At 39.9% G+C, this 13,073-nt stretch overlaps 1 protein-coding gene across 10 annotated transcripts in view; it reads left to right on the forward strand.

The window, feature by feature from the left end:
• plcb1l (phospholipase C beta 1-like) overlaps nt 1-13,073 on the forward strand; it is a 129,903-nt gene that overhangs the window by 73,313 nt on the left and 43,517 nt on the right. For 7 of the 10 annotated variants that reach the window (XR_013801415.1, XR_013801416.1, XM_079643456.1 and 4 more), the window contains exons 4-9: nt 390-530; nt 1,171-1,250; nt 5,429-5,482; nt 7,864-7,939; nt 10,134-10,237; nt 10,965-11,131. Coding sequence is in view for 8 of the 10 variants with exons in the window: in XM_079643456.1 (XP_079499582.1) it covers nt 390-530; nt 1,171-1,250; nt 5,429-5,482; nt 7,864-7,939; nt 10,134-10,237; nt 10,965-11,131 (622 nt within the window). In the remaining 2 variants the exon portion in view is untranslated. The remainder of the gene's footprint in view (nt 1-389; nt 531-1,170; nt 1,251-5,428; nt 5,483-7,863; nt 7,940-10,133; nt 10,238-10,964; nt 11,132-13,073) is intronic. The other 3 variants (XM_079643457.1, XM_079643460.1, XM_079643462.1) reach the window with 1 other exon arrangement.

Consider the following 13,073-nt stretch of genomic DNA (forward strand, 5'->3'; position numbering starts at 1 on the left):
CAGCTGCCAAGACATGGTGCGAACTCCCAAATACTGAAAAGGTCTTGTTTCAGTTCAGTGCTTTTGGAGGTGCAATTTTTGTTTTATTAAACCGTGACACCGAGTAAGTTCTGTCTCTCACTTCTTTGGAAAAGGTACACCTTGTATTTTGTTCCACCTGTGGCCTGTTTAATTTAATTTCCTTTCAATCGATGGAGGTTTTGTTTGTGCCGCTGGTCCATTTCAGGTGGTTTTCAGTGTGTATGAAGCTGTGGTTAGAAGCTGGCATGACATGACTGGGAAAGATTTAGAAAAGTAAATGCACCTTTCACTTGATGCCTTTGATTAGTTTACTCCATTCTGTAAAAGCCATGACTCATTTTTTGTATCATTTGTGTGTCATTGTTCAGGAAGCCAAGCTGCGTGAGCTACTGGATGTCAGCACACTGGCGGGGAAGATGGAGAACAGGATGCTGACGGTGGTGAGCGGCCCTGACATGGTCAACATCACCTACCTGAACTTCATGGCCTTCACGGAGGATACGGCCAAGGTAAATAAAGAACAACAATACAATTATAATGATAACTGTCCCAGTACTGTATGTGGGATCAATGTTTAGGAGATATTGCATTAAACAACATGCCATTTATTTCACTTTCAGTGTTGAGGCTTTTTAATAATGGAACCATTTCTCTGTTGGGTTAACTACATGGAGTGTATCTTCAGGGTTGAGATATCTCAGTAAATTAAACAAAAAATGTATATTAAGTTTATTTTCGGAATTTAAACAAATATTAACAGCATATTCCCCTGTTCAAACTCATGTTTTTGACCATATCATATAAAATAAGTTAAAGCAGTCAGCGTGACACTTCACCCATTGGTTGGTGAAACACATTGCTACAAGCCCGCTTGTCAATCACAATGCAGCTACGCTGAGAACTGCTTTATTGTCTATTTGGTTGTAAAAAGGATCATGATTTACAAAATGAACCATCATCCTGTTTTGGAGAACACTTTAAACAAATGATTGAGACCATAAACTCATTAGGCAAAGTAGTAAGTAAGGACATGTTCTTATAGTCTTCTATACAGTCAGAGGGGTCCACTTTTTTCTACAGTCTATGATTTCAACCCTCAGCACTACGGTTTGTGCCTGACTCTGTATCCGTATTTGTTATTCACTTCAGGAATGGGCGGAAGAGCTGTTCAACCTGGCATCCAACCTCTTTGTACAGAATATGTCCAGGGAGGACTGCCTTGAGAAAGTGTATGTCATCCACACAAACATGCAAACGACACACACACAAACACACTGAGCAGTCATACAAAAAATGTAAATCCCCAAGATAAATATGAAAATCAGGTCTGCTGGAAACAGAAAAATGCCAGTTATCCCAAGCTCCACACCAGGTATGTACTGTGTTTTACATAAACAGAAACAGCAGGGGAAAGCAAATGAGGCCTCTTATGTAAAATAAAACATATGATTGACTATCATTCAAGACATGTGCTCCCACACTATACACAATAAGTGTTTGCTTTGAAATGCATGCAAAAGATGTTTCTTGCGCTCACATAACCGCCTCGTACAATCCAGAAGCAAACACACACAGGAAGCTTTATGCATACACTGAGGTACATATGGGGCTGTACTGCACACACACACACACACACGCACGCACGCACGCACACACACACACACACACACACACACACACACACACACACACATAGGCCTGTCGCGATAATCGATAAATTGACTTATCGTACGATAAATAAAAATGGACTCGATAACTTTTCTGAGCTCGATAAATTGCCGTTTACATAAAGATGTGACCAGCATTTTAGCCTGGAGCGCTGTGGCTGCCAGGCGCGCTGTGAGGGGCGGGGCTGACACACAGCCAGGTCAGGACACTCCGCGTGCACGTGCAGCAGCGTAGCAGCCAAATTAATAATATAGCGACAAGCGGGAGACAACGTGTGACTTACTTGCGGGGAATTTAAAGTGAAATGGAATTGGTTACAAAACCTTACTACACATCTCGATTCTCCGCTGTGGCAGTATTTTGGATTCAAACCAAATCAACGAGGCGAACCTACGGACTTGAATGAGCCGGGCGGTGTGTCGCATTGGTTTAAAAAAGGTAGCGACAAAAGCAGGCAATACCACGCATTTTAAACTACACCTAAAACACAACCACCCCATTCCGTTTTCCCAGCTGGGAGCAAACACGGCAGCTGGAGATGGAGAGCCCCCGCCCGACAATGCAAACATGTTGGTGTTCCTTGCTTGAAAACTTAGAAAAACAGATTTGGATATGGCCTGTTGAGGCATCTGGGTCTTTGACAGTGGACTGTACACTTGACTGTTGTTTTAAGGAGTTTTTTTTTGCTTGTGAGATAATGTGTGCTCATATTTATTTATTTATTTATAAAGCTCTCTCTCTCATATATATATATATATATATATATATATATATATATATATATATATATATATATATATATATATATATATATATATGAGAGAGAGAGCTCTGTTTTCCAGCCTGACTATTTAATTTATTGTTTTGGTTGTGTGTGATTTCATTAATTTTTTATAATTTAATTAATTTGTTTTATTTATGAATTTATATATTTTAATATTATTTCACATTTCATTTGCAATGTTGAATGTTCAATAAAAAGTTATGTTTGAAAGGATGTACTAGAATTATTATTATATATTATCATTATGTCTAAAATGGTCTTAAAACGGTGCCGACAATATTATCGTTTATCGCAATAATTTCCAGAAAAATTTATCGTCCAACACAATTCATTATCGTGACAGGCCTACACACACACACACACACACACACACACACACACACACACACACACACACACACACACACACACACACACACACACACACACACACACACACACACACACACAACAGGAGGTAGCTTTTCACAGCTCCACAAGGCAGCCTGAGGGTTTGAGTTTGTAAAGGTCATTTCACCTCACATCGTTGCAGAGAGAAAACAGACAGGAAGGAAGAAGGAGGATAAATAAAACAGCTGGAAATGTGTTTCGGTTCATGAACCCGACTCTGTGCATCTCTGGCGGCTTATGTGCCTCTCAGTGCTTACATTTGTGACAGCATGTAAGTGCGTGCCTTTATATGGTGCTGTATTCCTGTTGCATTTTTGACAATGACGTCTCAGTAGATCCTTCAACAAGAGAATAGTTGACCTGAAATTAAGGTGGGGTCGAAATGCTAAGAAGGAATCACCATTGTGTTGGGTAAAGCTGGTTGCATAAATCAGCCCAAGACCTCATCGTTGGCTCTTAGTCTGGGGACACAGTTATCATCAATCGCCCTCGAACATCCTCAGATCCTGTGTAACAATGGTGTCTTATGGCACCACAATATTGATCAGATTGGAACACACACACACACACACACACACACACACACACACACACACACACACACACACACACACACACACACACACACACACACACACACACTGATCTATGGTTCACAGCTGATTAATGTGTGCAGTGAGTGACGTAGTGAAGTTAAACTATGAATCTGCTGCGTTGTATTGAGAGAGTATGCCTGGCTCTTCTAGGTGACAACTCCCAGCTGTCTGATGTTTATCAGTAAACAGAACCCATTAACTCTCACCCCCGAGGAGTGTAATTGACTTATGAGACAATAAAAGTGGTCATCGACCACATAGTATACAGAGATCGCTGAATAGAATTGAATAGAGCGGGTTTAACAGTCACGCTGGTTTGCTTGCAGCAGCATTTGTCGTGCTCTGCTTCCCTACAAATAAGACTATTCTCTTTCGTATTACTACTGCATGAGGCCACGTTGATGTTCCTTTGCATGTGGTCAATCCTATTTTATAGCTCTTTAAGCTGTGATACATTTGTTGAGAGGCCAGCATATACGGGTAATGTTCCCAGCAAGTGGAACCCCACATGTTTTTGATTGACTTCTTCAAGATGTTCTATTGAGATCTACAATAAACCTGGATTATTTCAGCTTGGACAATTCTTAGTGTTAGAATTGCATGTTTTGCAATGCGATAACATGTATAACCAGTATATGCTTAGTTTTAGATTACTGAACAGGCCTACTTGGCATGTGTCAGGTCCCTCATGCCTTTCCTTTACAACATGTCAATCAAAAGACACTTAAGAACCAGGTAAAGACTTAAAATGGTAACAAAGAAATATAGACAAAGTACAAGAGACCCAAAAAGACAACAACGTGACAGTAACAATAACAAAGAGACACAAAAGATTACAAAGACACAGAAACAACTACAAAGAAAACACAAAAAGACTACAAAAAGTCACAAAAGGACTACAAAGACAAAGTGACAGCAAAAGAATACAATGAGACAGAAACAGATACAATCTGATATGAAACGTTTGCATAATAATAATAATAATACATGGGACTTTTATAGCGCTTTTCATGAAACTCAAAGATAGACAAAAACAAAGAGACACGTATGATTATTAAAAAGGACAAAACACAAATTGAATACATTCAGAAATACAGAGCAACTACAAAGAGACACAAATACAATTGAGGGGCTAAACATCTAAAAAGTCTGTGTCTTGCTCTTGTGTATGCCGATTGGTTGGGCATTTCCCACGTCTGTTCTCTGGTTCTCATTGTCTCATTCTTCAGCATTACCTGGAATGGGATAGTATGGAGTCTGAAAGCAGACAGAGAGAGAGAGAAGAGAAAGTGGTGTGTAAAACCCGAAAACTGAGACAGTTAGCTGTTGTTCCGTCTTGATAAATAATAGAGGCAGTTGTAAGAGAAGCACCTAACTGCTCCCTCCTTCTTTCCTTACTCCTGAACCTTTAGTGCCACCCCGTCAACAAGCTCCTTTTCTGCTAACATTTTCATTTTTTCCCCCTTTACTTTAGAGAAGAAATTCCATGTTAGCCATGTTAACCATTACAGTCATCTGTGACTTTGCCTTTGGCACCGGTCCGGCCCTGTGAATTGGACACTGTAATGGATATTAATTATTAGCCAGCAGCCACTTAATGCCCAGCCTGGAATGATGGCTCCTGTTGCAGCGCAGCTATTTATAGCCCAGGCTGCGCTGCCTGTGTTGCTGGTGCATGGCTCTGTGCAAGACTTCCATGGATTATCCACAAGTTGTGTACACATGGCAAAATATTCATGGTGCGCACTAAGAACTCTTCACATCACTCAACCGCATGCTCAGCATTATAGAGACACAATTCTGCATGTACTATACATTTGCATAATCCCTTATAGGCAGGCAATTACATACAGAAATGCATCCCAAGAAAACACACACACAGAGAAAAGATCATTTGAGCACGTACATTACTCACACAGACAGACTGCTGATTTCATGTTGTGTAAGGTTTGTGTTCTGTCCAACGCAGATACACTCGGATGAAGCTGCAGCTGAACCCTGAGGGGCGCATCCCCGTCAAGAAGTAAGTCTCTCTGACTCATCCTCCTCTCCCCTGCCACCTCTCCACTCTTTTGATCAATGTGTAGCTTCCTCTGCCTTCTCTTGTTACTAGCAGCATGTATACGCCTTAGTATACACACATTCTCGGTGTGCATTTATTACAATACAATACTCATCACAATACTCCATTGTTCTCCCCATGACTTTAGCTCTGCGGTAAAATTGCGTACAATATTTCTAATCAAGATTCAAGGATTTTATCGTCATTTGTACATATACAGTAGATACAGTGTAGTTATGACAATGGCAATCTTAGGTCACAGGCTCTTCCAACAATGCAACACAATAAAATAGTGCAACACAATAAAATAGTGCAAGTAAAAAAATATACAAATAAAATTGAATATAATAGAAATAGTGCAAGAATAGTCTATATACAAGTAATTGGAATATTGATGTATATAAGTTGCAAACCAATGAATGTTATGGATGTTCTTTCAAAAGTTATCAGTCTATCACTATCACTGCTTCTCTCTCTGTAAAGAGCCGACCTTATTAGGATGTACATTATGTTTCATTCATTTGTTTATGTGACATTTCATTTAGCAGTTTTATCTGATATTCATTCAACCTTGAGGATACAAACTAAACAAAATAATCCTGCAAGCACATTCATTACATTTCAAGCCTTTATGTACCCAGGTGTATTCCTTGAGATCATTGATCTCTTTTTCAAGGGAGACCTGCTCAAGTAGGTTCCACATGAAACATAAAACATAAAACAACAGAACAACAAAAAGGACATCATACAGCATCATTACAGGGATTACAATGTAATTACTAGATTACATTAGCTAGCAATTAGTCAAACCATTGTAAGTGCCACTGCATTGGCTCAAAGTAAGCCCGCCTTTTCAAGTGCAATTGTGAGATTTTTCTTTTTTTTCATGTTCGTGAGTATGAGGTAGCATGCCTCGGGAAAGCGCCATTTACACTTTCCACTATCTCCAGCTCAAAATCTGACAATGTGTGATGTGTGTGAGGATTTCCCTTTCATGAATTATCTGGGAGATTGTCATCACCTCATTGGAAGTGAGGACTTGCTGCATCTCCATTAGTCGAGTTTAGTGTGCAGGCAGGCACCAGGGTACCACTGCGATAACGTCCCTCAGAGTCGCGGAGGAACAGTGGGTGTCAACACAGAGACACTGCCTGCCGTTTAGGGAATTAACCTCCTAGCTGGGAGGACATGTCAGCTTGACTAATGTCAGCTTGACTCTGCTCTCCCACTGGGCGTACACTACGTGCCCGTGGACCTGCGCTGGAATACCTATGCATGTCATTAAAACTGGCAGACAAAGGAAACAGGACCTAACAGCTAGCGGTAGCTCTAACGACACTGGAGAGCCTCACAGTAAATCTCATTTGTTGTCTGTATTCACAAGGATGACAGAATAAACAGCAGATTAGCCCAATCATTCAGAAGCACAGAAGTCTCTTTGCACTCAAAATGACTGAGGAGACTGGTCAAGGGAAACCTGTGGAACCTGCAAGCCTTGTTTCCAGCTGTTAACATATCTGTGTGTGGAGTCATAAGTACTGTCTAAGAAACTGTAGCATGATAACGATAATGATGATGAAAATGGTAATGCTAATAATAAGAGGCAATGTCACTGTATGACAACAATCACAATCACTTTGACTGCTCATCTCTGTAAGCATGTCTGTGGTTTTATGGTTTTACAAAGGATCACAAACAATATCATGCTTTATGTACACATGGTGTTGAAACAGTGGAACACTATCCACATCCGTGTGTTCTGTATCGTGCTGTTTACATTTGAATAGGAAGAGTTCATTTAGGGAATACTACTGTACTTTTTAAATGTTGTGTTTTACCTTATGTAAATATTAAAATCACCTCTTGGTGTAATACGATCTAACCCAGCAGAACCAGAGACTACTGCCTCTTAAATGCAAAGGAAGCTATCTAAAAAAATAACCTAACATAGCCTTCATGAATAAAGCATTTTCTTTCAGGGTTGTTTCATTAGCCTGAATGAGTTGTATTTTTTCCCTCATTGTCTCTATTCAGATTTTCTCTTTCTGCATAATTTACAGTTTCATTTTCTCTCTTGGCATTCTCTTTGTCTCACTTTTGTCAGCTCTCCTTGCAATTTTGTGGTTCTATTCTCGCCTTCTTATTTCCTGTTTTTTATCCTCCTATTTTTCTTTTGTATGTTCCTGCCACACTAGAGCTGTTTTACAGGATGTCCTTAATAAGCATCAAATAAAAGCTGCGATGAATTCATCCGTTTGACACTGAGGATCAGAGCGAAAACTCCTCTCTCTGTGTGGCCTTTTCTGCGATTACTCATACTGGTGTGTTTGTGTCCCCCGCAGTATCTTCAGGATGTTCTCAGCAGACAGGAAGCGAGTGGAGACAGCCCTGGAAAACTGTAACCTCCCTTCTGGCAGAGTAAGGCACCAAAATACTGAATCCCCTCAAAGCTGTGTGTCGCTCCGTTTGATCTTAGTCTCCAAGCTCTCTCATCTTCTCCATCCATCCATTAGTGTGTCCTCTCACCTCAGCTCGATCTCTATTCTCCTGAAACAGCGGCTGATTGCTGTTTTGCTCATTTGTTTGGAGTGTTATTTTCTGGATGTCTGCATGACTTCCCAACCCATTTAGCCTTGGTTGTAATTAAACAACCCATTGGGAGCAATCGAGATGACAAAAGCTGTTTTAGCTTTACCGCTCTCAGATATCAATGGAGAGAAAGGGGTGTAAAACAGTCCCCAAAACGGCACACAAACACGGTATTCAAGTAATAGATTCAAGATGTAAGGTGTTTATTGTATGCGCAATAGGTACAGAGTAGTTTGTCAATGAAAGTCTGAAGTCTCAGGATTCTCAGAATAACACACAATATACTTAAGACGTAAAAACAAGGGAAAACCGTTTAAGAAGAGGAAAATAATAATAATAATAATTGTGCCACAATATGACACAAATATGACAGAATGTAAAATTAAGTACAGTGCAATACATACTGGTTATGGTACAATATTACTGTGGGGACCGGCAGCATGGAACCCTTTAATGCAGCTCTGTTTACATGTTTGGGCACGTGCATATCAACCTGCAATGAATGGCTTCAGAATACAAACAGAAAGAATACAAACACAAACGAAATACAAACACAGACACACACACACTCAGAACAAGCTATACATAATTAGCAGAGCAGGAGGTACCAACGTGTTGCCGTATGAAGGTCTTTTGGGATTTGCTGTTGTTCCAACGCGTGAGTAATTACAGCTAAATGGTGGTGCTGTTAATCCCTAGAACACACACACACACACACACACACACACACACACACACACACACACACACACACACCACACACACACACACACACACACACACACACACACACACACACACACAAGCAAACAGGCACAAGCGCATGAACACCAAGGTCTTTAGAATGACTCATTGAGTTTCGGCAAGGCTTGACCTGCATCCCCCCCACCCTCCCCTCCCCGGCATCCTCCCTCATCTTCTTTTCTCCCAGTATTCAGTTCTGCTCTGTTTCTCACCGGCACAATGCTAGTGCCTGCACTGTGTCTTTATCAGACCCGTTTGGCTCTGATAGCTCTATAATTAGCCCTGTGGCCGCAGCTTTTTTTGTCAAAGTCTCAGTTCAAATTGCAGGCAGACCTTTTCGGTTAATGATTTGCATTTGTAATTAATATGCGTGTAATGGCTTCCATAGGGAGAACAGAGGTCAGCGATAAAGCATAGGATTAAACACAGGATTTGACTTGAACGATTAATCTTGTTCAGGGACGAACGTTGTGAAACTGACTTGCAACATTTTAACAATAGCTCCCTAAATCAACTGAGATTTTGAAAATGAATCATTAAATTGCATAGAGAAGAAGCGCAATTAGGTCCCGCCCACACTGAAGAGGGAAACAATTCAGCCCTTGACATTTTATTGCATGAAGATTCATTCTTGTCACTTTTGTATACTAGCAATATAAAAAATACATTTTAGCTGCTGCTTGGTCTGGTGCACTATCAACGGGGTAAAGAACCCAGAAATAAGGCATTACAAGCTGCTGAAGCGAAAAACTAAGCCTTTAAGAAGAGGAAAGAACATACAGATGGGGGTTATAGGACATTGTAGAAGGAGACAACTGTGGGATTCAGAAACTCAGGGTGCAGGGAGTTTTGTCTAAATGTCAGTTTTATGCTAACTCTATATTTCATAATGGAATGTGGATAAATCAGAAAGCTGTGCAGTATTAGTACATTAGCTTGCTAACACTTACCGTAGCTAACATTAGCATGTCCCATCACCATTTAGTTATCAAATGCGCCGCTCGTAGAAAACCTTCTGCAAGCTAAAGTATTTAGCTAGCTCAAGGCAATTTGATGGCCTATCAGTTCTTGGTTGCTTATTGTGGCACTGATCATTTTACTGTGCCTGGTTTCAGAGTATGATTTGTTACTACTCTACGGGTCCCCATTGGGTGCACATTTTTGTTGCCTTTACTTAGAAGCCAGTGAAAGTAGAATTGCAGCCGTACTAGTAGATCATTATAGAACCAAGAGATGCTACATGTTTATATAAAAAATAACCAATTTTGGTTGTCTGCAGCAGAATGACTCCATCCCCCAGGAGGATTTCACTCCAGAGGTCTACAACATGTTCCTGAGCAACATCTGCCCACGGACCGAGCTGGACCACATCTTCTCTGACGTGTAAGAACATTGTTTCCCTCTGGTGTATTTGCCTTTTAAAAGTCTCTTAGGAAGCAATAATCTCTTTAACCCCCAAAGAATACACTGATCCCAGGTTAGAAAGAAAAGTAAACTTAAAACAATGTGAGTGATTCATTCATTTCATTTATTTTTCCCAAGCCAACTGTTTCTCGTTTCAGACTGTCAGCGATAATGGCTGCCATCCTTGAAAAGCAATATGGCTTTGCATATTTAGGACACCTGCTTTTACCCATTAGAGTTTTCATAAGATTTTAATTAGCACAGAAATGTATGTTGTAATGGCTCAGGATGGCCGTGGTGGGGCGCCCACTCGTGGTGAGTTGCCCTGTTGGCCCCCAGGGACTCAGACCATCAGCCGAGGCAGCAGGGCAGCACGACCGGGGCCACTCCAAAACATAAATCTAGGTTTTAATCATAGTTAAGGGAGATGGCATAAGAGCCAGGAGGATATGGAGATGATAATTTAATGGAACTTAGATATGAAAGGCGTTTTAACCAAATCTCATAATTTACTCAACACAAGATTGAATCCTCTCTCCTCCTTTGCACTTGTGTTGCTCTACATTTTCAGATCTCCTTTCTGCTTTAATTACCGCTCCTCCCTCCATCATCTTACCCTTTTAAAAGTTTCCCGTATCCCCATTTTTATTTGCCGTCTCAATTTGTGTGGACCCACAACTCATGTATTCCTTTTCCCTCTTCACAGGGGGGCTAAAAGTCGTCCGTACCTCAATGTGGAGCAGATGACAGAGTTTATCAACAATAAACAGCGAGACCCTCGTCTGAACGAGATCCTCTACCCTCCTCTCAAACCAGAGCAGGTCCAGGTGCTGGTGGACAAATATGAAGCTAACGCCTCTCTGGCACAGAAAGGTCAGTGGATCAAATGTCTGTCAGTACAAACAAAAGCACACTGTAATGCTTACATGTACACACAGACACACAAAGGGAACTGTCAACAACTACTTGTATACCTACTTGTAATAAGGTGTGTAACACCCAATCAATTAAGTGCTTTTTCTTAAGAAATTAATAACTGCTGAGATTGTTATAAAACTTGTACCTACTGTAACGAGACGGAAACATCATAAAACCTAATACAATGTAAAACACTTTAAGGATATTTCTATAACAGTTTTACCAATGATGTTATATGTTCATACTTCAGGTGAGTCTTTCTTTCCTTTAAAAATCTGATGATGTTATTATTTTGAAGTAAAATGTAAAATGAAAAGTTTTATTTTTATATTTGCAAAGGGTGCAATATTTGACACTGATTTTATGTTTAGAAATTGGAAATGGAATGTGAAATTGTGCTACAGATGGCAGGAGGTACAGGGTTATCTAGAAAATGCAACACATGTAACGCTCTATTAATTGGCTCCATTAGACAAGAGTGGATCTTTAATAAGACATCATTAAAAGATGATGAGTTCTGCAGGAGATGACTAATTGTGCACAAGCTAGCATACATACTGTACAGTAGTGTCTTTTTTTCCTTGTTTGATCTGGTAACATTTCTGCATTAAAAAAGGTTTTCAAATTGAATTTGCAAAAAATAAAAACGATTGTATAATGTTATAAGCAATTACCATATGTTAGAACAAAGTTAGAACATATACACTATTGGGCTTTCTCCCCTTTTTGATCAGGTTAAGTGCAGATTATATTACATTTTCAGGTGTTATTACATTTAGGGAAATTATTTATTTATCAGTTTCTAGTAAAGGATCTTTCTCAATTAGGATGTTTCATGTTTAGGTAACCAAAGTGCAATTGTGTTTCGTATTAAACATTTTAGATAGCTCGAGCACAAGCAAGTTACCATATTTGACCTAGATATTCCCAAACTTGTCCAACCCTACCCCTAACTCTGTACTCCAGCCCCCACCACCAATACATTTGGAAGGGTTGTTGCCATAGCAACACTGCTGAGTGGTGTCCAAAAGCTCTGAAAGTGACGGGACGCAACGGGGTGCCAGGGAACGGAATGCTAGAAGTCTGTAAAAAACACACACACACACCAAAATGTTCACCCTCTCCAAACACTTTTCAGGTTTATCTGAGGATATTCCCTGCCATTTTATTTACAAGAATGGGATTACGAGTAGAATCCTTCAGTAGAAAGAAAGTGTGTAAAAGAGAGAGAGTGAAAACATAGAGAAAGGGGGGTTTCAGCTGGTGTGTGTTGGTGCTTTACGAGAGCTTGAACAAAAACCAAGTAGCCAACGTAGTGCAGCAGAAAACTTGTATTGCTCTGTTGAACACAAATGCACATTTAGGTATGTTAACAAGGACACACACACTGTAAGGAAGCAGTGATGGAATATTAATCCACATTTACTCAGGTACTGCACTTGAATTTCTCTGTAGTTGTTCTTTACTTGACGTATTTCCATTTTATAATACTTTTAACCTCTACTCCAATAGATTTTAGAGGCATTTATTGTTAAATCGACTAAACTTATTTGACAACTTAAGCAAGCAGTAACTTTGCAGATTGTCATTGTTTGTAAAAAAGATAAAATCGATGACTAAATAATTAATTCGTAGTACATCTTCAACACATCTGTGTGGCCAGTACGGCAATTTTGACCAATTTTACTGGAGGGGCCATAAGGAGGTCAGTTATTTAAATTGTAAATCCATTTGTCCAAAATAAGGCTACAGCCAGTTTGCTTGGCTTAGAAAAAAGTCTGAAAACTTTGGGAAACAGCTTGCCTGACTCTCTCAAAAGCAAACAAATCCTGCCCAGCAGCATCTCCTAATATCTCTTACACATTTGTTTAATCTGGAATTTAATCTGCTGTTTCAT

This window comes from Notothenia rossii (assembly GCF_949606895.1).
Source record: "Notothenia rossii genome assembly, chromosome: 8".
Classification (NCBI taxonomy): domain Eukaryota; kingdom Metazoa; phylum Chordata; class Actinopteri; order Perciformes; family Nototheniidae; genus Notothenia; species Notothenia rossii.